This window comes from Phascolarctos cinereus, unplaced genomic scaffold, assembly GCF_003287225.1.
Source record: "Phascolarctos cinereus isolate Bilbo 61053 unplaced genomic scaffold, phaCin_HiC Scaffold_1;HRSCAF=81, whole genome shotgun sequence".
NCBI lineage: Eukaryota > Metazoa > Chordata > Mammalia > Diprotodontia > Phascolarctidae > Phascolarctos > Phascolarctos cinereus.
In genome coordinates this window covers 284,489,647-284,515,147 of record NW_027555514.1, presented here as the reverse complement: position 1 = coordinate 284,515,147, position 25,501 = coordinate 284,489,647, and the positions used below count along the sequence as shown (strand labels likewise).

At 44.8% G+C, this 25,501-nt stretch overlaps 1 protein-coding gene across 1 annotated transcript in view; it reads right to left on the bottom strand.

Moving 5' to 3' along the window:
- The window catches only part of EP300 (EP300 lysine acetyltransferase), an 81,455-nt gene that overhangs the window by 34,659 nt on the left and 21,295 nt on the right, over window positions 1-25,501 (bottom strand). Inside the window, 4 exon segments of the mRNA XM_020982691.2 lie at window positions 314-427; window positions 6,236-6,497; window positions 8,155-8,331; window positions 16,716-17,377. Of these exon segments, the coding sequence (XP_020838350.1) occupies window positions 314-427; window positions 6,236-6,497; window positions 8,155-8,331; window positions 16,716-17,377 (1,215 nt within the window).

The following is a 25,501-nucleotide window of genomic DNA, read 5'->3' as shown; positions in this document are numbered from 1 at the left end:
TCTTTCAACAGCCTCTTTTCTATATTTTCCAATTTTACAAAACAATATTAGATTTGAGAACCAAACACGTTATTTAACCCTGGGAAGACATAAGGATTCTGAATTTTATTATGGCGCCAACAAGAATGATCAACATCACAGTACTCAAAAACAAGAAAGAAAAGGAGAGCCGAACCTAGAAAGGCAGATACTTTCCTTTCTGCGACCGTACACAAGACATCACAATTGTAACATCTGGCCTCCTGAATTCCACGCTACAGACTTCATGACACATTGTAGACAATGAACAAAAAGCAGTGAGAGGATGGCTTACATTGCTGATTTCTTTTATCCCCGGCATTCTTGAGGGGCAAACACACGGGACAGTCGTGCCTTGTGCAATTCTTCCAGTGCGAGATGATTTGTCTTGAAGAAGCACAATGTGCCACTAAAACGAAGAAGGAGGAAGGAAGATTTTTTAAAATAAGAAATGCCTGCTGGCTCTTCTGTAGTGAGCAAAGATCAAGTCAAGCAATATGGCGGTCTTCATGCCTATAAAGAGGGGTATCTGTTATCTACTCTACAAACAGCCAAAACATGTAACCAGTTTAGGCAATCAGACAAATTAGATTTAAAACAAACCTGACTTAGCCACCTCCCAAAGGACTTGGTCTCCCTTGGTTATCTTCTCCAGCCCCGGGGAAGCAAAAATTGGAGGCCAGAGAAACTCAGAAACTCCCTCACATCCTTCTGCTCTAAGGACAGCATGAGGGCAAAGGCCTGAACCCCTAGGACACAGTGATCTTCCTAGAAAGGGAGTGTTGGGGTGGGGGGGATCCAACAGGTGGCTCCATTCTGTTGGCAGATAAAAAGTGCTTTTGCCGGCAGAGAATACGTTTAGAATTTGAGAAGGCTTTCCAGGTCCTAAGCCATCAAGTCCCATATTTATTTCTCCTCTCAGGCCCATGAATCCCACCCCCACCTTCCTGTATTCACTTATGTCATCACATTGCCTCAAACGTTCTCCTTCAGGCTGGTCAAAATCCCCTCAACCTTCATGGATTCAATTTGAAGCCTGAAACTGTTGTTCTGAATACCTGTAACTGAGGCTTACAGGGTATGACCTAGCACTCCTTTCTTTATATATGGTCTTATATTGTTCACAACTGTTACATATATTCCTTGAACATCACCAAAGCTTTATTTTATTTTATTTTTTTACATTTACCTCCCACACAACTGAATAAAGAGTAGAGTGTCAGACTCCATTTACTCGTTATGGGGTTGTACCACACCACACCTTGAGGGACCCTGTTCAATTGTTTCATAAGATATTATGTAGGATCAGACAAAGGAGGGACTCTTTCCTCCACCACACACACACCCAGACAGAAGGACAGTCACAAAAGACCCCCTAAACACATTTCAAAGCTATTAAAGATCACAGACTTTCTTTTGATAACCTAACAACACAATGGCCAATGACAAATTTGATTTTCCTGAGAGCCAAAGGAGGTCCTAGCTATTTTAACTGTCATTTCATCAGAATATGCAATAAGGGTTACTGTTCTTTGGCTTACTGTCTCTTGATAAGAAATTCATCTTAGAAAAAGCTAAGCCCTGAAGGTGTCTTATAAGCTCAATATATAGGATAAATTTTCCTCTGAGCATATGAACTCTTCTTCCCACAGTGGCAACAGGCATCTTTGAAACATCTGCAGCAAGTAAGTATCCAGACTGCTGGTACTTCCCCAACTTATTCTCCAAAGGGTAGACGAAGTGAAGGGAACTGCTATTCTGAACCTGACTTGGACCAGTTAGAAAGAAATGATTACTGACAAATCTTAATAAACCAAGTTATGACGACATCATTGAGAAAGGGGAACACCAGATAAAGCCCGATGCATCCTTGGACAGAGAAGACTCCGTGGGCCTTCAATATGACTGTAATGGACAGGAAAGGGGAGTTCTGGCTAATGATAAAGATGAAGCCATATGGGAAACTCAATGACCAAAAACCATGCTGGAAACAGAAGCACAATGCCAGAAAGCACAAGGAAGGCAACAGGAGACCGAGGAGTTCCAAACTGGCTAACCACTCCCTAACAGCAAAAATCCAAAAACCAAAAGTGAAAGCAAACCCTGCTGTCGAACACAATCCACATATCCAAAGGCAGCCGAAGAACTAGTCACCTACTATCACGAGTCCCCAGCCTTCCACAGGAAGCTTTCCTACAACATGGTGAATTTGGAAGATACAAGGAAACAGGCCAAAGGTACAGGCGGTGACGAGGGGACAAAAGCTGCAGACCCCACCGTGTCCGCACTGACCACAACCCGCGAGGAGGTAAGGGAGAGAGGAGGAGACGGAGGAGCAAAGAGAAGTGGAAGAGAGGAGCATGCGGAGGGAGAAGAAAGAGGCGAGGACAAGAGGCACCAACAGGGGGATTCCCACCTCGCCTGTGCAAGCACGCGACAGCTTTTGGTTTGTCTGTGCGTGGTGGTCACCAGGGTCCAAAGGGTTTTACGAGCTTCAAAGCCCAAAGGGCCAAAGAACATGCCCCACAAGGATGTGAGGGTCCACGTCAAGGGCCCACGAGGGCTCTCTGGTCTGGCGGTTTGGGCTCTGCACTGTTTACCACTTGTCCCTAGTGTGACCCTAAGAGGCCACAAAAATGGCAACTGTCCCCATGCTGAAGCTGGACTAGAGGACTGGAAATCCATAATTCCACAATCCCAATTAAAAACAAAACTCCTAAATGCGTTAATGGTCTGTCCCCAAGCCCAGTGACTGAGGGCTCATGCCCCAGGGGCCCTGGGAGACGAGGCAGCAGCCTCCTCCTCGATGCAGGGACACAAAAAGTGTCTCTCCAACAGAGCTGGGATGCTACCACCTCTCTTCTATGGAGCCCTGGCAAATCCTCCCTCCGAGGCTTCTTTCAGTCTGTGTACAAACACAACCAGGTCTCCAGTCTCTCCTCCTGCAAAGAGCACTGTCATCCCACCCAATGAACAATCCTGCTTTCCTTTCCCCTCCTTTGCTTGTAACGCTGAACACCTGACACCTCTACTTCTTCCCTTTGGAATCCATTTCTACCCCACTGTCGTGAAAGCTCTGAACACCAAGCAAATGCATCTGAACTTTTTTCAGCAAGCTGATGGAAAAACTGAAGGTTTTCTGAGCATTAATCACATGCCAAGAAGCACGCAGAAGGAAAGTAGTGTCAAAGACACATGGAGGGTTGAGGGGGAAGTGGGGGGAGAACCAAGGGAAGAATGTATAGGGGCAGGTGTTGGAGCCTACAGCAACGGCTGAGATTGGTACAAATGAGGGCTTTTATGAGGGTGGTGGCCACGGGAATAGAGATGGAGCAGTGGCAGACGAGGTTCCAGAGGCCTTAGGACCCAAGCTAGAGGCATTCACCACTCTTCTCCCTTCTACGCCTAAGATCAAAGCCAATGCTCCCCTTACATTCATGACCAGCCCTGCTCCCCCAGGCACCACTTGTTTTACGATCCCACAGACCATCTCCGATGTCACACAGCGTCTGACTCTTCACCCAAGCAGCCACTCGATTTTTCTCCACTTTGTATCTTCCTCCATCTGCCACAATGGCCAGGAGGCACACGGGAACGGAATAAATGCTGAGTGAATGAAAGGGATGCTGTGGGCGCCCTTAGGAAGTCCAGTTAGTCAAACGGAGCCAAGCACAAGCCGTGCCTGCCATCTAACCTCCTCTCTTCCCCGTCCCAGGTCTGAGCCCAGAAGAGCAGCAGGTCCTATTTCCAAAATCTCTCAGTACTTTGTGAACAAGACAGAAGAGGGTTAGAAGAATCCAGGAGAAACAGAACAATGTGACAGCTGATGGGCAGATGACCACCAGAGTGAGGTCTCTCTACTGGAAGACCATGATGGCCATTTCAACATGTTTATCAATGAGGAGGCTAGAAGAACCGATCAAACACATTACAGATCTGCAGGTGACACAGACCCAGAAAAGAAGAGATGGCAAGTAACAGGCCAACCCTATGGGAGACTGCCTCCGTTTACTGTGAAGCAATAAGCTTCAGGATCCTCCACGTCCTATTCCACAGTGCGCTTTTGCTAGGATCAACAGAAGGCTCTAAGGTGGCCAGCAAACTGAGACTCAGGAAACTGGTGAGCAGCTCTCCTGAAGCTACGCACACACTAGGGGAGCCAAAGAAAGCTTACGGCCTCTTCTCGGCTACCAAAATCAGCTCAGCCAATGAAATGAAAACTCACAAAGAACAGCAACATCCAGACTTTGGTGCTGAGATTAAGAACTGGATTTGGGTGACATGCACGGGCTGCTCTTGTGAAAAACAACCAAGAGGTTTGGGCAAACTGAAAGCTAACACCAATGCAGGCTATCATAATGGATGTAAGTGGAATGATCTTCATCAGGGCATCACAGATGGAATAGGAAAGGACCTGCGACCTTGTTCTACGTGGGATGGGACAGGAGCTACCCTAAGTCAGTGGCAGAGTCGAGGTCATGGGGTCCACACCTGAAGTTTAGTCTTTGCTTCAGAGCCCTAGATGGAAGGACATGAATGAGATGCAGGGTACCTGGGAGTGCGACCAGGATGGTAATGTGAGCTACAACTAGACCTTAGAAGATCTCAGGGTTCTGAATGAAATGGAAAGATCTACCTCAAGAAGAAAGCATAAAGAACGACGAGGTGGGAGATGCAGAGAGGCAAAAACCCCACACCTTCTCAACCCTGGATTGGCGGCCTTCTTCCACTCCCCTGGCCTCACGTGGGAAGCAGAGGACCTGATTCCTCGCCCCTGCAGTGTGGGAGTCCTATAAACTTGGGACCACTCCAGGAGCGGCGGGGTGAGCTTCCTGGAAGTCTCCAATACCAGATTTCAACTGGAGGCTGGATGTCAAACTGAGGGGAGGGGGAGGGATTCCTGACTAGGTACGAAGGAACCAGGCCAGAGTTGAGGTCTCTTTTAATTGCCTCATTCTAGAAACTGTTCACTGGATAAACCATTGGAGAAGTCACTGCAAACAGAACTAAAATGTAGTCCCTGAATTCTGCTTTTAGATGAAAGAATCAAGATGGGAACAAGTGCCTTAGGTAAGCAGCAGACAGGGTCTCTTTAAAAACGACCCCACGGGGCGGCGAGGAGGCCCCGTGGACAGAGCACCGGCCCCAGAGTCAGGAGGACCAGAGCTCCAATCCAGCCGTGGACACGCACTAGCTGTGTGACCCCGGGCAAGCCACCTAACCCCCAATGCCTCCCTCCCAGACACACACACACACACACACACACACACACACACACACACACACACACACAAACTCCTGCGTTCCATTTCTGATCAAATGTCTACATAAAGCAGTAATATCAGCTAGCTTTCTGACCACAAAGCCAAAGAGGCTAAAGTAGGAACTTTAATTCAAGTCTGTGAAATGCATGGGCTAGAGAAACACAAGCCTAGAAGGCAGATCCTTCCGTGCAGGGTGGCAACTGAAAGTTGAGGGCTTCAGCCAGCAATCCTTACCTTGAGAGAGTGCTCAAGAACTACACACTTGAATTGGGAAGTCCTCACCTCAGCCCAGGAGAGAGGCTCTTAGTGAGAACTAGAATCAAGCCCAGGCGCTGACAGCTCCTTGATGCAAAGTGAGCGTGCCCAGGGTGAACCCCCAAGTCAAACCGGGTTTGGGGCAACGTTCTCTCCACACAAGCACGGACTCCTTTCCCAACTGCAGGACTGATACTATCCTCTGCCGTCTTTTAGGTGTGCCCATTCACAAACAGATATAATAACACACTCTCACTTTCCCCTTAGAAGAGGGGCTACGGTCCCTTGCCAAAATAGGAGTCAACATTAAGTAACACATGCAATATTTAGATAGCAGGGAGATTATGGAGAGGATGGCATCTCTGAGGGGTCTAGCAAATCTCAGTACCACAAAGTTAGAAGCTGAAGCCACTCTGCTTTCTCCCATGTCACCGCTGACTCTCCACCCCAAACGTTTCCATTTCTCATTCTATCACTGCTCCCTTTCTTCTAGGTATACACTGGAAACCTACGTCCCAGCCCCCACTCTCCCCCTCCCGCCAGTGATTACTCCCGTTGGGTGTAGGCTGTCAATAGAGCCTTTACCAAATGTAGCCAGTTCGATGCTTGGTTGTCAGCGTGGCCTCGAAGGGCCCTTGACCCACAGTTTTGCCCTGCTCACTGTGGCTCCTCCAGTGCCTAGTGCCCCCTCTACTTACCCTGGCAGGACTTGCCAGCCTGGCAATGTGTCATGTGGTTGAGGACGTTCTTCATGGTGCGACAGTGGGGAAGGTTGCACTGGCGCACTTCCCCGTTGGCTTGCTCGCGCCGCTGACACTTGTGGGCATGCAAGAGAAGAACAAGTTGCTGTTGAATGAGCTTCCTCTTCTCAGGATCAGCTGTGGGGGGTCCAGAACCCATGCCCTGGGGTGCAGAGGGCACCATGCCAGGTGGCTGAACTTGAGGGGCCTGCTGCTGGCCCTTAGAGAGACAAGAGCAGGAGCTGAGTTAGTGTCCATTGCGTGTGTCATCTCCCTCATTCCGCTAACACTACTGGCGGGACTGGACAGCTGGGTGGGGACTTCAGTTAACTGCCCCCCCCCCGCCTCAGCAGAACAAGGGAAGCAGTCCCCCTCCCCACAGGCAAGCCAAAGCCCCGACACAAAAGTGCCAGGCTCCTCGAAACGCTGTTCCCCCTAAGACTGGACACAAAAAGTCCAACAGAGTGGGCCTGCCAGAGCTAGGAACCGTGGCAGGAAGGACAGTGAAAGCAAGCTGACGTTAATCAGTGGTGTGTGATTTCAGAAAAATCTTAAAGATATTCCTTCTCCTACGGAAACGAGACCCTACGTTTCTTTGGAAGGGAATATCGTTTTGGTGGATTTTGTGAAGTTGGCACATTCTATACATGTGAAAAAGGTTAACAGGGGAAAAGACCAAGAGGTCAAGAGCGGGGAGGGGGTGGAGAGCCAAGGAGCATTTATGTAGCACCTACTGTGTGCAGGCACTGTCCCTGCTCAAGAAGCTCACACGCTAACAGGGGAGACAGCCATGTGCAGACACGGCCTGGCCGTGCGGGGAAAGGCTGCTTGCAGAAGTTCGGAGCTAAGGACGCCCAGTTAAGGAGTTAGCAGAGCCAGAACTGAACCCTCAGGCTCATGGCTGCAGTCCTGTCTCTCTTCTTTCCCAAAGTTCGCTTGGTCCTAACAGATAGACAGGCTTCTAAATGCCATGCTTGGAGGAAGTGGAGGTGGCATGAAGGAAGAATACCCTGACACACTTACACAGGCACAAAGAGGAATAATAGAGTCAAAACAAAACCAAACCAAAAAACCATGGGCAGACATTAATTAAAGGCTGGGGACTCCTACATAGTCCAACTTCTCCCATGAGAAGAGGAGGACAGACACCACCCTGTTCTGTACAGGAAGAGGGGGACATGGGCAGCTGCTGGGCAGACCATCAGTGGACCTAGAGTCTGTCAGGCTGTGGTTGTCAGCAAGGTCCTAAATGTTGTCAACTGCAGAGAGTGACTGTGGAGGCATGGCAAATAGATGTGGGGCCAGACCCTGGCACTCACCACTGAGGTGTTCACAGGCTCTCTGAGCCTGAGTTACCTCCACTGTAAGATGATGAAAATTGTGCATGTAATACTTGCCTCATGGGAAAGAGGGGGAGGGGGCACCATGGGAGGAAATACTTTATAAACCTTAAAGTACTATATAAAATGGGAGCAGCTTCTATCATCTATCTTGCCTTTATTCCTGTAGATTTTAACAGAACATATCTTCATTTATTGGTTTAACTTGGTACCAAGGCAAGATCCTTGAGGAGCAAGGGGGAGGGAAATGCTATCACTGCTCCTTCCTAATCCCAATGCCATCCCGCTCCCTCAATCTGTTACTCCCCAGGCTCTGGGACACAGTGACATGCCTATGTTTAAAGAAAGAATGAAAAGGCAGAGAAAAGCAAGTTATGCATGTTCATGCACAATTCAATTTCTTCATATACTATAGAACAGGGATGACTGAGGGGCAGGTGGGAGTGTCAATTCTCATCCTCAACCACAAAGTTCCAACCTATGCAGAGATAAAACAACAACAACCTTAATCCCAATTTCTCAAAGAACATTACCTACCATGTTAGGCATTCCTGCTCCAGGGACAGGCTTTTTGTCGATTGGAAATTGGGGTAAGCTGTTGGGTATTCCAGCTTTGTTTTGCATCTGGGGTCCAAGTCCACTGGCTCCAATCTGCTGAGCAGAGTTTTGACTATATGGTGGACCATAAGGACTGGGATTGTTCATCATTCCCATCTAGGAATGACAAAGGAGAGAGGCAGAAATTAAATCAATGTGTCAATGTGTCATCTAAGTAACCATTTTAGTCTTTTCTAGAAAATCTCTGATTGATGAAGGCATTTTAAACAGGAAATGTCACTTCTGAACCACCTAAGTGGCTGTGACACACACCAACAGAATCAGACACTTTTAAGACAGAAAAGACCCTTAATACTTCTGAAAGAGTTACACACTGTGGATTTCAAAACAAAATACTAGAAACTAGAAAATGTTTAGGGGGAAAAAATCTATTATTCAAGTTACATGTGTTTTACATTCTACATAAGGTTAACTATTCAGCTATAGAAAAAAAAAGTCACTTTACAGCAGGGCTTTTTAAACTTTTTCCACCTGCAACCCCTTCGGCGCTTCTTAAACTGTGGCTTACAACCCCTTATGGGGTCAACAGAGTAGAGGCCCATAAACAATTTAAGGTATCTCTTTTTTAACAATACATTAGATTCAATGTATTTTTCCCCACATGTACCTTGTCAGACATGCAGGCTTCATATATAAGAGAATGACTTCTCCAAAGGGCTTCTTATTCTCCCTGTTTCCCACTTTACACTGTGTGTGTGTGTGTGTGTGTATGCGTGTGCACACACGTGCATGGGCTGTGTCCACAAGACCACTTGGACCCACTGCAGAACATGATGGCCACTCCCAGTTTAGTCACTACTAGGAAGTCTCTTCAAACTGTCCATTTCACCATGCAATAATGGCACAACTAAAGAAATGACCAAAATCTCGGCTCCGAAGCTGAGAGAGGAAAGTCCAGGTGAGCAGCCTACAAGTCTGCTTTTATTAGCACACAGATAAAGATGCAAGAAATTGTTTACGGGCCATTCACCCTCTCCCCGCCGAGACTCAGGGACAAAAAAAAGGAAAGGTTGTGCTCAAAATAAGAAAAAATACTCCACCCCCATCTAACGGGAGCTGAGGAAGGCCTAGCTGCTATGCTGCCACAAGTCCAAAAAGGTTCACCAGCCATGAACCAACACAGCTCGTGGCTTTTAAAAATTTTGGAGGCGATTTCTTGTGCGAAGCTTCCTGCTCTCATTTACTGGGGAAGAACTTCCGGGTGAACCTTCGACAGGTATTCACATGCTCCCTAAGCCTCCAGCCTCAGTTAGCCCATCCGTAGAGTGGTGGGCACAGGACCTCACGAGAGGAGGCAGGATATTTCTGAAGAAGCGCATGAGACGGGCACTGCTATTCTCATGCTGCCCTATATTTGTTCCTGTAGATATTAACAGACTTGACTTATCCTAGTACCCAAGGCCCCTGAGGAGCCACGACTATTCTGACACTGCTGTGTGACAGTGCTGGGGCGGAGGTGGACACACAGACTCCTGACGGTCGTAAACACTGTACACTTGCACAATGGACGTGGCACACGGAGAGCCAAGACAAAGGTAAAGAGCCCAAGGATTCATGCAAGGAGAAAACAGGTTCAGAAACTCTCTCTAGAGGTTATTTAGGGATTACAGGATACCCAAATTTGATTTGGGCCTCAAACTCTGACCATGCCAAAATAACAGCTGGAGTCTTGCCTAGGCCCAGCTTAAATCTGAGATCTGTTCAAGGGTAACTGGTGAGAAGTCTGCCCTTTCTCCTTGTCTACTACTCCTCTTCCCCCTAGGGAGGGCAGAGCCACAGAAAATGGAAATGACCACTCCCATCAGCGAAGAGGGAAGAGGAAGAGGCCTCCCTAAATAAACACCAAAGCCTTCCCCAATACCTTACTGCTCTAGCAGGACGTGAGGAACAGCTCTCCTTCCCTTCTGATGTATCTGTTCAAGTGTTAAGTTAAGGAGGCAAGTATATTCAAACCATATCAAAAGGGGTCGGGCAGTGGTGGAGAGGTGATCTAAGCAATATAAAACAAAATTTATCAACAAATATCTATTTAAAGAATAAAAGTTGAACTCACATAGTAGGATCAAATACCCCAAACCAGCCACATAACCCCAATAACTTGGGGAAGGGAATGAAACAGGGGGAGGCTGGCTCACCACTAAATGATACACTTTAGGGTTAATCTGCATGATTAACATTTTTTCCAATTACATTCTTAAGTCTAAACAATCACCAAAAAAATCATTTGTAAAAGTTCACACTCGGAGAGTCACAATTACCCTGAGCTGGTTCAAGGGGGCTCCAACACACCTCTGGAAATCACCCTGTTTAAGCTGGAAATAAAAGTACTATCTTCCCCCTTCCAGTTTCTGCTGGTATTACTGATGTTTTATGAATGACATGTTGGAACCTCCCCTAACAAATAATGAAGAAATTCCACCTCAATCACAGCAAGCCAGGAGTAGAGCTTCAAGGGAAATAATTATTTTAAATGGAATTTTATTTTGCAGTAACTAGATGCAAGGAATTCAGAAGCACAAATTGATGCAGAAGAAAATAAGCAGAAGCCCAACTGAGCTACCATGATCTAAACAGAAATACCGCCACATTTTCAGTACCTGAGAAAACTAAAAAGTGGATAAGAGACTAGACAATCCAGGGTGAGGCCCAGACTGCCATCTACACTGTCTGGAAAAAAAAAATCACGATCTTTGTTTCTGTCCTGTTGTAACGGAGGATTGTCCAATGGGGGTGAGGGTCATCCCCAAATGGCTGCGATATTTTTAAAAACCACATGATTCTGTAAGTTCTTCCGGGGTGCTCCTGTGCCTGTCACCACACATTTCAGCCCCTCTCCCAAGGTAACCACCTACACAGCGGGTGTGGGTAAAGGTACCTGCAGGATAATCACAGGAAGCTGCATACATGGTGCAGCCCCAGTCTGTACCCATTCGGGTCCTTAATAAGAAACTTTAGCAGGGATAATACACTGACAAGAGAGCCTGCAGCTCTATGGCTGATTAAAACTACAGGTCCCAGGAATGGCATTTTCTTTTTCACTTAGTACAGAAGGAACAAAACATGGAAATTTTCAGCGTAAAAAGTTATAACAAAAGGGTTTTTGGTTCTGGAGAAAGCCTTCACAACTAAAAAGTATTAAGAGGCAGCTGAAAGATCTAACTGCCTTCCCGCTCAAGGTGAGCGGGGTGCTGAAGAGCTTCCAATCAGCAATTCCTTCCTTTGGATCTCTCGCTATTAAGGAGAATTCTTCACCTCTTTGGTCTCCAAAATGGATCTGCTTATTTAACTGTGCCGGCCTATCAGGAGGAGGCAGCCCTTCACTATCAGAGGTGTGAGATCTGGACTCCTTGCTTCTGGCCGGCACTGTGGTTCTTCATGAGGGGCTTCTGAACTGCTAAGAGACCAGTTTGTGAACAAGAATACCCTTCATGTGCTCCACAGTTCATATTTTTGGTTTTAAAATCATCTTCACTTCAAACACAGCACCCTTGTACCCAGAAAGCCCATCCTTTGTATCACAGGGAAAAGAAATTCCAAAATACAGTTCGTGTTCACCTGCTAGTATACGCTAAAGAAGGCTAGGAGAAGATGCATTTTCTTCTTTCTTTGGGGCCAAGACTGGTCATTGTAATTACAGAATATTCAGGCTTGGTTTGGTCTCATCCTATGTTTGTGGTCACTGAACACACATTTCCTATGGCTCTCCCTGCTAATATTCTATCACATCCACGTACCCTAATTTGTTTAGCCATCCCCCACTGGTGAATACTTCTTCATTCCAGCTCTGTTACCACTCGGGGTCCTAGGCTATCCACCCACATCATTCAAAACTCTATCTCAGAGTGGCTGACCTCACAGCCCCACCATGCTCTGTGTGGGGTGATCACCACTTCTCCAAAAATGCCTACCCTCATCTTTAATCATCTTGGATGATTTGGGGGTTTTACAGCAATCTGGAATTCTCTTATGATTGGTGATAGTGAAGCAATCTTTCAAATGGCTGGTAAGTTTTCTGACCACATATACCCAGTTGAAAAGTTCGTCTCTACGGTGTAGATTTCATAGCTTTCATCTTGTCACAAATACTGGACTACACATTTTGCCCAATTCCTGCCTTCCCGTTTTAGCCTTGTTGCAAGACTTTTAAAATTACATGTAAATGAATATATTTTTATTGTTCTCTTTTGTGGCTGTGATCACCTGGTTAGGATATCTCCCTCTGCACCCCTCGCCGGTCTATATTCTCTTTCCCCATTTTGTAAGTCCCAAGCTGGGACTGGCAGCAGACATGGAAGCAGCTCTTGTCCAGCACTGGATTCTTTAGTCTATACAACCACCAGTCAGAGTGAAAAATCCAACCACCGGCACAAAATACTTGCTGCTGACTACATTAAAATTGTCTTGTAGGTACCGTCAGTTATATATACACCTTAAGAACCAGGAGTTAAATGCTCCCAACAAGTTTCAATAAAGTCTAGTTTTAGCACCTCTGCGTGTTTCATTTTTTGACCTGTGTTTAGTTTAACAAATGTTTAGTGCAAAATTACACTGTGTTATTCTTACTGAAAGAAGCTAAAAAGTTAAAGACGCCTTCAAAATCACCTTGCAGTAACGTAGTTTTCTCAGCTCCTTCCTTCAGAATAAGTTAAATGACTACCTTTACAGAGCTCTACGGGTTCTGCAAATCTCCTTTTTACAATAGCCTTGAGAGGCAAGCAATGGAAAGATTTAAGGCTGGTAGTTTAGAAATGAAGAAAAGGGGATTTTGCCACAACCAGTAATTTTTGCTTAAACTAGTACAATTTAAGTCAAGCCAGACCTGGGATTCGATCTTTTGTTTCTAAGCCCAGAGCTTGTCCTGTTCAGTAGATCAGCACAAGGTACCACCTTTCCAGCCCAATGTTAACTGCGAATCTCAAGGTGCATTTCATATTACATAGAAATGACAAACTCTCGGACCAGCAGAGCCTGGAGGGTTTGCTAACTGGAAGCCGAAGAGTGCCCAGGCTTCGTTTTTCTCTTCCTTTCTATTATAAACATACTGACTCTATCACTTTCCTCCAATTCCTGTACAAAAGGACACTGGACGATGTGGTGGTGTACTTCCTCCAGTGAGGGAAGCTGGACATCTGGGAGGTGAAACCCAGCATTCTCCAAAGTAGCTCAACCTGCCTTGCAGATACTTCCAGACTTCTATAAAATCTCGGTGTGCAAACCCATCACCAAAGGTGCATACTACAGGATACACCAATCCTTCTTGCTCCTAGGGTCCCACACTACCAGATCAAAAAATCCATTAATTAGGGGCAGCTCGGTGGCACAGTGGATAGAGCACCAGCCCTGGAGTCAGGAGGACCTGAGCTCAAACCCAGCCTCAGACACAATACTTTCTAGCTGTGTGACTCTGGGCAAGTAAACAAAACAAAACATTAATTACACGATCACCTTATTACTGCTACCTGCCCACTGCGACTCCAACAATATCACCAACGTTTGTGCTGTTTTCCACAAATAACAAATGCGTTCTAATCTTGCCAACCTGACCAAATGAAGTCACCCAAGCAGTGTATCCGGAAAAATATTCACCTTGCTAAGGTCCCCTTTGTCACCCCAAATGCTTCTGGGCTGCTGTTGCATGGTAGGAAGCATGCAACCAAAGAAAACTAATTTAATCAAAGCAAGTAAGTAAACCTGCTGCTGCAGGTCACAAAAAGACTGACAGGTATCCTGGTGGACTGAGGGCCAGAAACCTGAGTTTCAATCCTGCCATAGACCATTAAACAGTGGGTGCCCTGGCCAAGTCACTTTTCCTCATTGCCTCAGCTTCCTCCTCTGTAAAACAGAGGTATTAACAGCATTAATGTGGGGATCCAATGAGCTGACACATATGAAGAACTTGGCAAAGTTTAAAGGTTATAAATGTCACTTAAAGAGGTACTAGGGCAGGCAGGAGGTGCACAATACAGCGCACCGGCCCTGGAGTCAGGAGGATCTGAAATCAAACCTGGCCTCAGACACCTGCTGCCTGTGTGACTCTGGGCAAGTCACACTTAACCCTGTTTGTCTCAGTTTCTTCAATGGTATAACGAGCTGGAGATGGAAATGGCAAAACCCCCTAGTATCTCTGCCAACAAAACCCCAAACTGGGTCTATGAGAGTTGGACAAGACTGAAAAAGCCACTGAACATCAACAAGAGAAGCTTAGGAAGACTTAAGTGAACTGATGCAGAGGGAAGGCTGTGACTGCGACAATGTAAGTGGGAAGACCCACCACAGACCAATCCTACAGGAATAAATACAGCCGGATAACAAAGAACAAGCTGGGCCTCTCAAAAAAGCTGAGAGAAAGGCCCCTCGGCCAGCTCTCTGAAGAGGGAGGAGGTGCCTGGTGCAGGACATTCAGACAATCAATAAACACTCTTACGACGCCCACACGTTGGCTTTCTCAATGCAGCGACCAGTTCTGCTCTTTTTCTATAAAATATTCTTTATTTAAAAACCACCTATGCAAAGAATATGAACAGAGAGTTCTCAGATGAAGAAATTAAAGCCATCTATAGTCATATGAAAAAATGCTCTAAATCGTTATTGATTAGAGAAATGCAAATCAAAACAACTCTGAGGTACCACATCACACCTATCAGATTGGCCAACATGACAAAACAGGAAAATGACAAATGTTGGAGAAGATGTGGGAAAATTGGAACGCTAATACATTGTTGGTGGAGTTGTGAAATGATCCAACCATTTTGGAGAACAATTTGGAACTATGCCCAAAGGGCTACAAAAGTGTGCATACCCTTTGATCCAGCAATAGCACTTCTGGGGCTGTATCCCAACGAGATCAAACAAATGGGAAAAGGACCCACATGTACAAAAATATTCATAGCAGCTCTTTTTGTGGTGGCAAAGAATTGGAAATGGAGAGGATGCCCATCCATTGGGGAATGGCTGAGCGAGTTGTGGTATATGAATGTAATGGAATACTATTGTGCTACTTGTAAGAAATGACGAACAGGCTGACTTCAGAAAAACCTGGAAAGACTTGTATGGTCTGATGCTGAGTGAAGTGAGCAGAACCAAGAGGACCTTGTACACAATAACAGCCACGTTATGCGATGACTAATATTGTTAAACTGAACCCTTCTCAGCATTACGAGGATCTAAGACATCTCCAGAGGCCTCGGGATGGAAAATGCTGTCCACATCCAAAGAAAGAACTATGGAAGTCGAATTGCTCTCACTTATTTTTACCTTCTGTTGAGTTTTGTTTCATCTTTCTGATGGTGCCTCCCGTTGGTTTTAATTTTTACTTACAACTTCACTAATGTGAAAATACGTTTAATGGGTATGTAAATGTAAAGCCTACATCAGATTGTGTGCTGTCTTGGGGAGGGTGGGGGCGAGAAAAAAGGGAGAAAAATTTTCAACTCAAAAGCATATGGAAAAAAAAATTTAAAAAAAATGTGGAAAAAAAACCACCCACCTATGAGACGGCTCTGTGGGGAGGTATAACACGGCCTGATCAAACAAGTCTCTGTTGTTGCTCAGTGGCTTTTTTCAGCTGTGTCCCCATTTAGGGTTTTCTTGGTAAAAATACTGGAGTGGTTTGCCCTTTCCTTTTCCAGCTCATTTTAAAGATGAAGTAACTGAGGCAAACAGAACGAAGTGACTTACCCAGGGTCATACAGCTAGCAAGTAGACGCCATTTTAGAGACTTTAGCCAGAATTCAGCATTAAAGCAACACTGTGCTCTTGCCTTCAAGAACCTTCCACTGCATCGGGGAAAACCACATGCACACATCCATTTAAGTAACAGATGCATTACACGGAGTGGGGTGATTGATGTACGTGGTGAATAAATTGGACTGTGAATGTGGTGAGTGAAATGAAGGAAGTTAAAGATTTGAGATGCAGTAGTGAGCTGCGGAATGGTCTAAGCGAAAGCACGGAGATGGGAAATGGGGGCCATGGAGGTCGGTTCTGTCAGAACATAAGGTTTGTGAGAGTACACAAGGGGCAAATCTCTAGTCTGCAAAGACAGAGGGCGGGGGTGGGGGTGGTGCACTGCAGAGTGATTGGTGCGCACCGGGGCATATCACCTTGGCAGCTAAAGACGAGTTAGAGAGATGGGAGACCAATGAGTGGACGTGACCTGGAAACACAGTGAGAGACTTCGGGTCGAACACTGCTAACTACTGACCCTTACGTGTCCAAAAACAGGTGAGGTTCTTTGAAAGGCATGCTTGCACTACCCAAAAGGCTCTTTCTCCAATCACCAAATCATGAAATTATCAACATAATTTTAAAACCACCCAAGGAAAGTCATCTGCAAACATCTCACTGGTGGGCTCAAAACTCAGAACAGCTCCTAACAGCTACATTCTGCCGCGTCTGGGACCTGGTTTTAAAAAGCTGGAATCAATGCCAACAAAAGATTTGCACCCAGGAATCACGAGCCGTGTGACCCACATTCTTACCTTGCTCAAAGCTCCTCCAGGCTGTGGACCCCTTAATCCGGTCTGTCCTCCCATCTGGGGAGACCCTTGCTGCAGAGGCTCAGCCAGTAAACTGCCAGCATTTCCCATGCCCTGGTTTGGATACGGCATGTTAGGTCTCCCTCTGCCTGCTCCAATGGAACCGTTCATGACTTGACTTGGCATCATTCCCTGTCCGTTGCCTGCAGCTAACATGCCAGGATTCATGCCAGCCCCCATACCTGTGTTCATCCCTAGTCCAGGCTGATTAACCGGACTGTTCACTCCTGGGATCATACCAGCGGCAGACTGGGCAGAAGGACCTTGATTTGGCCCACTGGCACCCACTCCCATGTTAGGAGAAGTCAAGCTGGCCTGGGCCATGGGGCTTTTGACCATGCTATTCAATATTCCCATTCCAGGACTATTCTGCTGGCCTTGAGTAGCCATGCCTGGGCCAGGGCCACCAACTGCCATATTGAGATTCGGGGAACTGCCAGCCCGTAACAGTTCAGAAAGCTGTTTATGTTTCGAGGCAGCATCTTGTGTTATGCTAATACTTGTCTGGATCTGACTAATATCGCCACCATTGGTAAGTCCCAGTTCTGACGAGTTGATTAATTCATCGGGTAAGTCATGTTCTAAGTCGAACAAGGATCCAAAATCTAGAAGAGAAAAAAACAAGAGAAAATGAAAGCTTAGCAAACGAGGAGACACAGAGCTCAAGCAGAGGTTTTCAGCACTGAAAACATGCAACGCTCTTCTCACTTCACCTCATGGAACCCACAAGCCCAGCCTGAAGGGGCCAAACAACAGGGAAAGCGTAGTGGGGGAGCCACCTAACAATGTACAAGAAGCACCAAACTCACTTCTTGACCCGGTGAAACTACGAGGAATGTACGTGATGCAGAGACGTGAAGCACAGCAGTCAGTTATGCTGTTTGTAACACACAGAAAAGAGGAATCTACGTCTTTTAGTGGTGGAATGGCTAAAGAAAGAGCAGTGTAATGGAATACCGTACCACAGAACATGACGATGAAATGTAAGGAAATAGATAAGTTAACACCATGAAGATGGCAAAATGCCAGTAACATATACATTACAAACTGACAGCTCAATGATGGGCCCAGGCACAAAAAGGGTTTCCAGCTATTTGGGGACAGAGCCAACATTCATGTTTGATTGGATGGACTGTGCATATTTATTGAGGAAGGGGAGGTGGGAATAAATGATCAGAAAAAATAACTTTAAAAGGTTACGACAACCAAGCCAAGCACAGAGAGAAAGAATATGAGCAAATGCATTGTTTCCAAAGTCTACACTATTTTTCCCATTAAATGAAAAGCTAAGTTCTACGTTTTTATTTAGGAGTCTTACTCCATATTACTGGCATCTGGTGAGAAAAAAATGAAAATTATATGAGCTTAGTATATAGTATCTCACATGTTAGAGGTGCTCAATAAAACATTACAGACCACCAGGCGTAGACACTAGCATTTGGATTAGACATGGCCATGGCAATATCCAATTACACACTCATCTAATTCACAGGCTTTAAAAGATGAAGCCAGGAGCACCTTCTGGGTCAGGGCCCCATCATCTTCCTCATTACTTACACATAGGAAGACACAGCTGGCACCAATGGCCCCCCACCATATCGGCTTTCAATCTGTATGCAGGACTTGCCCCTGCCACATTTAAGGTGGCTGGACAATGTGAAAAGCACAGACTTTTATCTACAGAGAGAATGGGCCTCTTTACACAGGCCTATCATTTTGGCTTCCTCAGTCTCATATTCTCACAAACTACACTAAGTAGGGTCATACATTCACTGTGTCAAGACCTGAGAAATATAACTTTGACCTAAAAAGAAATTTGTTTCTAAACAGTAACTAACAATTAAAACTCACCACAACAAATTCTACTGGGGAACGTTATTTTTTTCATCATAATGAGATTTCTCTATAATAAATAATAGAAGGTCATGGGACCACCAGCGTCTGCCATTAACACCCAAGGCAATAAATGGAAGCGGCTGTTGGCTGTGGGCCCGCCTGCCACTTCCCAATTTAGGATATGGGCTGGAAGATGAAATGATACCACTGACCACCAGATCTAGAGGCAGCAGCCAAAGAGAACAAGGAGCTGATTAATGGAAACCCCAACATTCAGGGCTTCAGGAACTGATAAGAGGGTGAGAAAATGGGGGAGTGCAGAAGAAACCCAGGGAAGCACCACAGTAGGATACAGAAAAGCCAGTAACGGTGCCCATGATGATTTCCAAAGTAGACTCAATAGTAGTATGAGTGCATCAAGCCAGTGCCGGGCAGGGCCCAGCTCAGTTACTACTATGTGACCTGCACCTACTCATCTCTCGGCACTCAGTTTCTTTAAATCTTCAAGTGAGGGAACTGGAATGGACTGTTTTTAAGGTCTTCTTCATCTCCAAATCTTGTGAAGTTTATGAAAACACTATCTTGTAAGACGAGTAGAATCTTCAACTAGAAATATGAAAAGTTTTGTTTAATTTCCTACATTCTGTCTGATACTAAATACCCGTTCATCACGACCCTGAATTTTCATGCCAAGGAAGCCAAGTTCCAAGGTTCTGCACCATGATGGAAAGACCTCTGGGAGGGCGTCTGTAGCCACCTACATGTCTGCTGCCCAAAGATCAAGTTAAACTTTGGGAGTCTAGTCCACACTCAGGCTGGCTGGAGGCAACATGGGTCATCTGCCAACTAGAGTAGCTATGGAAAACCATGGCAAGGCGGGTGGCTGTGGTTGGTGTTTCTGCAAGAAGTGACCACAATGACAAAGGCGTGGGCACTCCATTAGGTTGTTGGATTGTGTAGACATCATGGAAGTATAAAGAAAAGTAAAAATAATACTAAGGATATTGTCAACCTCAACAGGTCCACTCAAATGGTTCTGGTACTGGCCTTCTTTATTTCAAAGACGGAAAAAGAGAATGCTGGAAAAGCTGAAAGATGCATAAAAGGCCAATGTTTATAAAAGAACTGACATGCTGTCCATGTTAGAGCAGCTTCCAGGCTGAACCAATCACAGCACTGCGAACCCCAAGAAGGCCTGGAGAGAAAGGTGCCTTACCCTTCAGGCCAGGAAAGATGAAGCCTTTAGTCCCAAACACACCTAACTTCCCCTAACCTACTGCAGAGCTCTGAAGAATGTAGAACACCGGGGGAACAAACATGTAAACTGTTTATCACTCCGATATCATTTTTCTACAGGGTAATTAACTAAGTTAAATAGTGTTTCATGTAAATTTAAACCAATTATAACTGTAACACAGTAGAAAGGGGAAAAAATTTAAAAAATTTCAATCACCTTGGCTATTTTAAAATGTGTTATCTTTTTTTTACACCATGTTACAAAGTATTTCCTTCCACAAGTATCTTTTAAAAATACTTATAAATGAAATATTTAAAATTTTTAAAATTATCCTTATTTTACAGGCAAGGGGCCCAACATCAGGGATTAGATTTAAAGCAGGCCAGGCTTCCCACCCAATTAATTGGCACCCACTACCTCCTCTTCAATCAAACTCTTCAGAGATTCCCATATTGGAGGGAGAAGATGGGACCTCAGCACACAGGGGCTTGTCCTAGGGTACAAGAGAATGCTAAGAAAATATTAGATGATGATTTTCCAAATAAACTTCTCTGTGGGCAAAGTGCTGTGCCTGGTCACTTTGGATGCAAAAAAGTTAAATTTGAGTTATGATATTCAAGTCACTCTAATTTAAGAAGGCTGAGAGAGGTATCTAATACATTTTAGAAACTTTTGATTTTGACTAAAAGGACAAGCTGAAGTCGTCAGAAAAGTTCACTTATTCGAGATTTTCTCCTCCAGTCTCTGATCAAGATATCACTGGAACAAGAATGCCAGGGGAGTATCAGGTACAAGGTGGGTGTCACCTACACGGGCACAAGTGTCAGACAGGCTTGACTTGTAACTAAACGAATACTCACAAAATGGACAAGAGGCTTTAAGACTGTCCAGCACGGACACAAAGGACAAAAGACAGCACAAACCCAATGACTGATCTCTTCTACTCCAAGTACAAATCCTTTACTATGAGGAAAAGCTAATAATCAGTTCTGACATCAGCTCCCCAAACTGGAAATTATGGAGAATTAAATATGAATTTACTTTCATGCAGCTAACAAAGTGGCAAGGTGGATACAGCACCAAGCCTGGAGTCAGAAAGACTGGTCTTGCTGAGTTCAAATCCAGCCTCAGACACTTATTAGAGTCTGTGTGTGACCCTGGGCAAGACATTTGACCTTGACTGCCTCAGTTTCCTCATCTGTAAAATGAGCTAGAGAGGGAAAGGGTAAACTAGTCAAAACTCCAAACAGAATCACAACTGAAATGACTGAACAACAATTATTAACGAAGAGCTTCAGATGTTAGTTAGCTAAAGATGGTAAAGCCATCACAATGCCCAGGTGAAGCAGTTGGGGGCACAGTACATAAAAATGCCCAGCCTGAAAGCAGAAAGACAAGAGTTCAAATTCAGCCTCAGATACGTCCTGGCTGTGTGACCCCGGACAAGTCACTAACCTGGCTTGGACTCAGTTTTCTTGTCTGTAAAATGGAGATAGTAACACCACTTAACTCCCAGAGTCCTCGTTAACAAACAAGTAAGATAGTTTGTAACATACTTAGCACAGTGCCTGGGGCACACTGTAGATATCATATAAATGTTTAAGAAAGAAAAGACATTTTAAAAAACTAAGCTGTCTCATCCATAGCTCTCACAGCTGTATATTTAAGTTTACAGATTTTTTAACCGATCGAAAAAAAATCTCCCCATGAATACATTTCAGTGGTATTTGAACCCATTTTTAAAAAAAGATACAAAGTAACACACATTAAGAGACTGTTCCACACACTGTGTACACATGTACACACACACACACACACACACACACACACACACACACACACGCGCGCGCGTATGGAGCAGAGCCAAGGGAATGTTGGAAGGGAGGTTCCAGTAGATGGGGCAATCCAGAAAGGCCACACATAGAAGGAAGAGCTTTCCAGGGATGGAGCAACCAGGGCAAAGGAATGGATACCATTTCTACCTAACAGCAAGAAGCCAGTATGGCTACGAATGAAAAAATGGAGAAGACTATCTAAGAAGGCTGGAAGGTTACGACCTAGCCAGTTTGGGAAGACAAAAAAAGGACTTTATTTCATCCCAGACACTGGAATTAAGGATGGGAACTGTGATTCAGGGACATCACTTTATAGTCACCTGGAAGATATACTGGAGTGGGGAGAGATGACAGGAGGTGAACTGAAACAGTCCAGGTGAGAAGTGAGTAAGGTCTGATCTAGGGTGCTGGTTGTGAGTAGAAGCGGAGCATCCAGAAATGTGGCAGAGGGAGAAACAGAAACACTTTGCAATTTACTGGACATATGGGATAAGCAAGAATGAGACTACGTCCAAGGCCACCCTCCTGGGAGACGGGGAAGGAAGGTGGTGCCTTCCAATGGGCCTGCTCAATCTAGGTCGCCTGAAAGACGCCTTCAGGAGAGCAACCAGAGATGGATCCATGAATAACTGAAACCGTGGGTGCTGACGGATGAGGTCACAAAGGGAGAAAACATGGAGGGAAGGCCCTGGAGAGTGGCTTGTGGCGCCCCCCCAATCAGAGGGGTGTGCCACGGATGACGACCTGACAGAGGAAAGTTCCGAAAGGCAATATAAAGACAGGCAACATTTAAGTATCTCTAAGGTCTGCAAAATAGTTCACATCTCATTTTTATCTCACTTGAGATGGGTGCTGAGAGAGAAAGCAGGGTCTCTAGCACTGATGCGACCTACTTCCTGCCAGGTGTGATAGGCCCAGGCTGCAGGATGAAACTGTTCTGGACCTAACATAAAGGTCAAAGGGGCAGCTGGGTGGTGTAGCGGATAGCGCACCAGGCCAGAGTCAGAAAACCCCCGGTTCTGATCTGGCCCCAGATACGTATCAGTTGTGTGACCCTGGGCAAGTCACTTAACTTGTTTGCATCAGTTTCCTCAGCTGTAAAACAGGGAGAATAACAACAAGAGTGTTTGTAAAGTGCTCAGCACAGTGCCTGGCACAAAGGCATCACAAAAACGCATACATCTTTCAGCTGAAGGCAAACTACACAAAGTAAAAGAGCATCACGGCTTCACACACAAAGCTGGGTTCCATTGATTCCAGTTTAATTAATGTACAATCCAATTTAGTGCCTATTATAAAGGGATAAAAGGCTGAATGTAATGAGCCAAAACTATTAACGGGAGGGCTGGCATCCTAAGCTTGTGTTACCTGGGGATGAGGTACGCTGCTGCACGCTACCAAGAGTCGTGTGAGAAAACGGGCAAAAGGAAGAAGACTGCAGAAGGACCAAGAAGACAAGACTTATTGCATCAGAACAAAAACGCGACATAATCGAATGGCAGGAACATGGTGTTAATGACTCTAAAAGAGGCAGAAACGCTGGAACACCCAATCAAAGTTATTTAAAACGATCGTATCTAACAATAACAAGAAGAATAAGACATAAAGCATGTATCTTAGTGCCACAGCTCCTCCAAAACTCAGGGGGAAGTGGAAAAAGCTCTCTCATGCCTAACGAGGCAGGCATCAAGTGAACACACGCAGCTAAATGTCCATCAATGACAAGGTTTTCATCCTAACATCAGGGCAGGCGCACATCCAACTGTGCTTTATAATTTTGCTTTCTCTCACTACTCTGTGATAAGCTTAAAACATCACTATTTTTCCTATTCTTTGCTGTTGTGTTAATAAACATAAACTTTTTTTTAAAAAATCTTCATTTATTTCCATTGGGCTGGAATCAATTATCATGTTTTACAACTTGGAATTCTGTGCCACTTCAAGGGGACAGAATTCAACGTCCGAAATAATCGTGCTCAGCTGCGCTTCTCTTTCTTCCATTCACTTTTGCCCACGGAAATGTTTTTTAATGTTCATTAAGTTCAGAATTAAGAGATCATTGGCAATATGAACATTTCTCCAAAGAATTTCTATTAAACTATTAATAACCATCTGGGAAAAAAAAGTTCCAAAAGCACATCAAAACAACTCTTAGCTTAACTCTCATTCAGCAAACTGGCAAATGTTAAAAGAGTACAGTCAATGTTTGAAGGGTTGTGGAAAGAGGCATTATTCTAGAGCTCTGAACTGATAGAACCATCCTGGAAAGCATGTGAAATTATGTCAAGTGACTCAAGTATTCACATCCTTGCACCCAGAGATTTCACCGCTAGGTATCTCTGTCTATTCCGGGGGTCAATGACAAAAACAATCCATATTTTCCAACAATCCACACACTCCATTTATAGCAACATTTTTTTTTTGTAGTAGTAGTAAAGAATGGAAACAAAATAAATACCCATCAATTGGGGAACAGACAAATTGCAGTAAGTGAATATAAAGTAATATTGCTGCACTGTAAGTAAAGATGAATATGATGAAGCATGGGAAGATGCAAAGTGAATTGAGTAGAATCAGGAAAACAGTATACACAATTACAGGTGTAAACGAAGGGGCAGTAACAATAAAATGATTAAAAAAAAAAAGGAATGTGATCAAATCATACTGAGCCAGCACAGCCCAACAAGGGCCAGGAGGAAGAAGACAGACCGTGGGAGCGGTACACTGCAGAGAATGTCTGAGTTTTTAGATATTTTGGTGAATTTTTTTTATCCTGTTGGAATTTACACACACACACACACACACACACACACACACACTCACGCGCATGTGCTTTGTTATACAGTTTTTTCAAGGAGTTTGGTTGAGAAAAGGAAGAGATTTACTGAGGGGCTTGTTAAGTAATGGGAGACTTGGGTGTGCTTACGCAGCACAGAATGGGACAGTAGATGGGGAGAAATTGATGAGAGGGATGGATGAGAGTGGGGGCAATTTTCTGGAGAAGATGGGTATGGAGAGGCTCGCCTTGGCAAGGAGACTGAAGTAGGGGATATTGAAGATGATGATTATGTAGGAGAAACTGAATGACATGAGGGAAGATGGAATCAAATTTCAACAAAAACTTGCAAAACTAGTGGATGGGATTGAAGAATGAATAAAATGATTTAGTAAACAGCCAATGATGCGATTTCTACTTGGGTAGCTGTATGATGTACATCATAATATGTACTATGTAATGGTAGTACATGTATGTAACAGAAATAAACATATCGGGGGTATATGTTCAACACTTTTCACTGATGGGGGTGTCCAATCAAACAACTCTGGAGACCACTAGTCTAGACAACTGAGAGGACCAGATGAGAGACTTTTCAGGCAATTGAGTCCAAGGGCATCTTATCCTCCCTATTTTTTATGACTATCTACAAAACCAATCTGCTCTGTGAAAAAGAGCAATCATTTTATTCAATGTCACGTGCACAAAGGTCCTCAAATCTCACGTTAAGTAGTAGTTAACCTTAAGTTAAAAAAAAATCGTTTTGCCCAAACAGTCACACACTTAGGAAAGCACAGAGGGAAGCATTCTATCAGCAAAAGTTGGCATGCTTGAAACTGTTGCTCTCATATATGAACTTGTTACTATAATGCTCAGGAAATCCAATTGTTTCTATAGAACCCATGTATGAAGGAAAGGTACTTCCCAAGCGAGAGAGTACCATTAGGGCTCGAAGTCTGAGGGGCTTGTCACACACCCAAGCTCCCAAATTTAGAACTGGAAGAGAGCGATCTAGTAAAACCTTCTCATTTTATAGAGAGTTAAT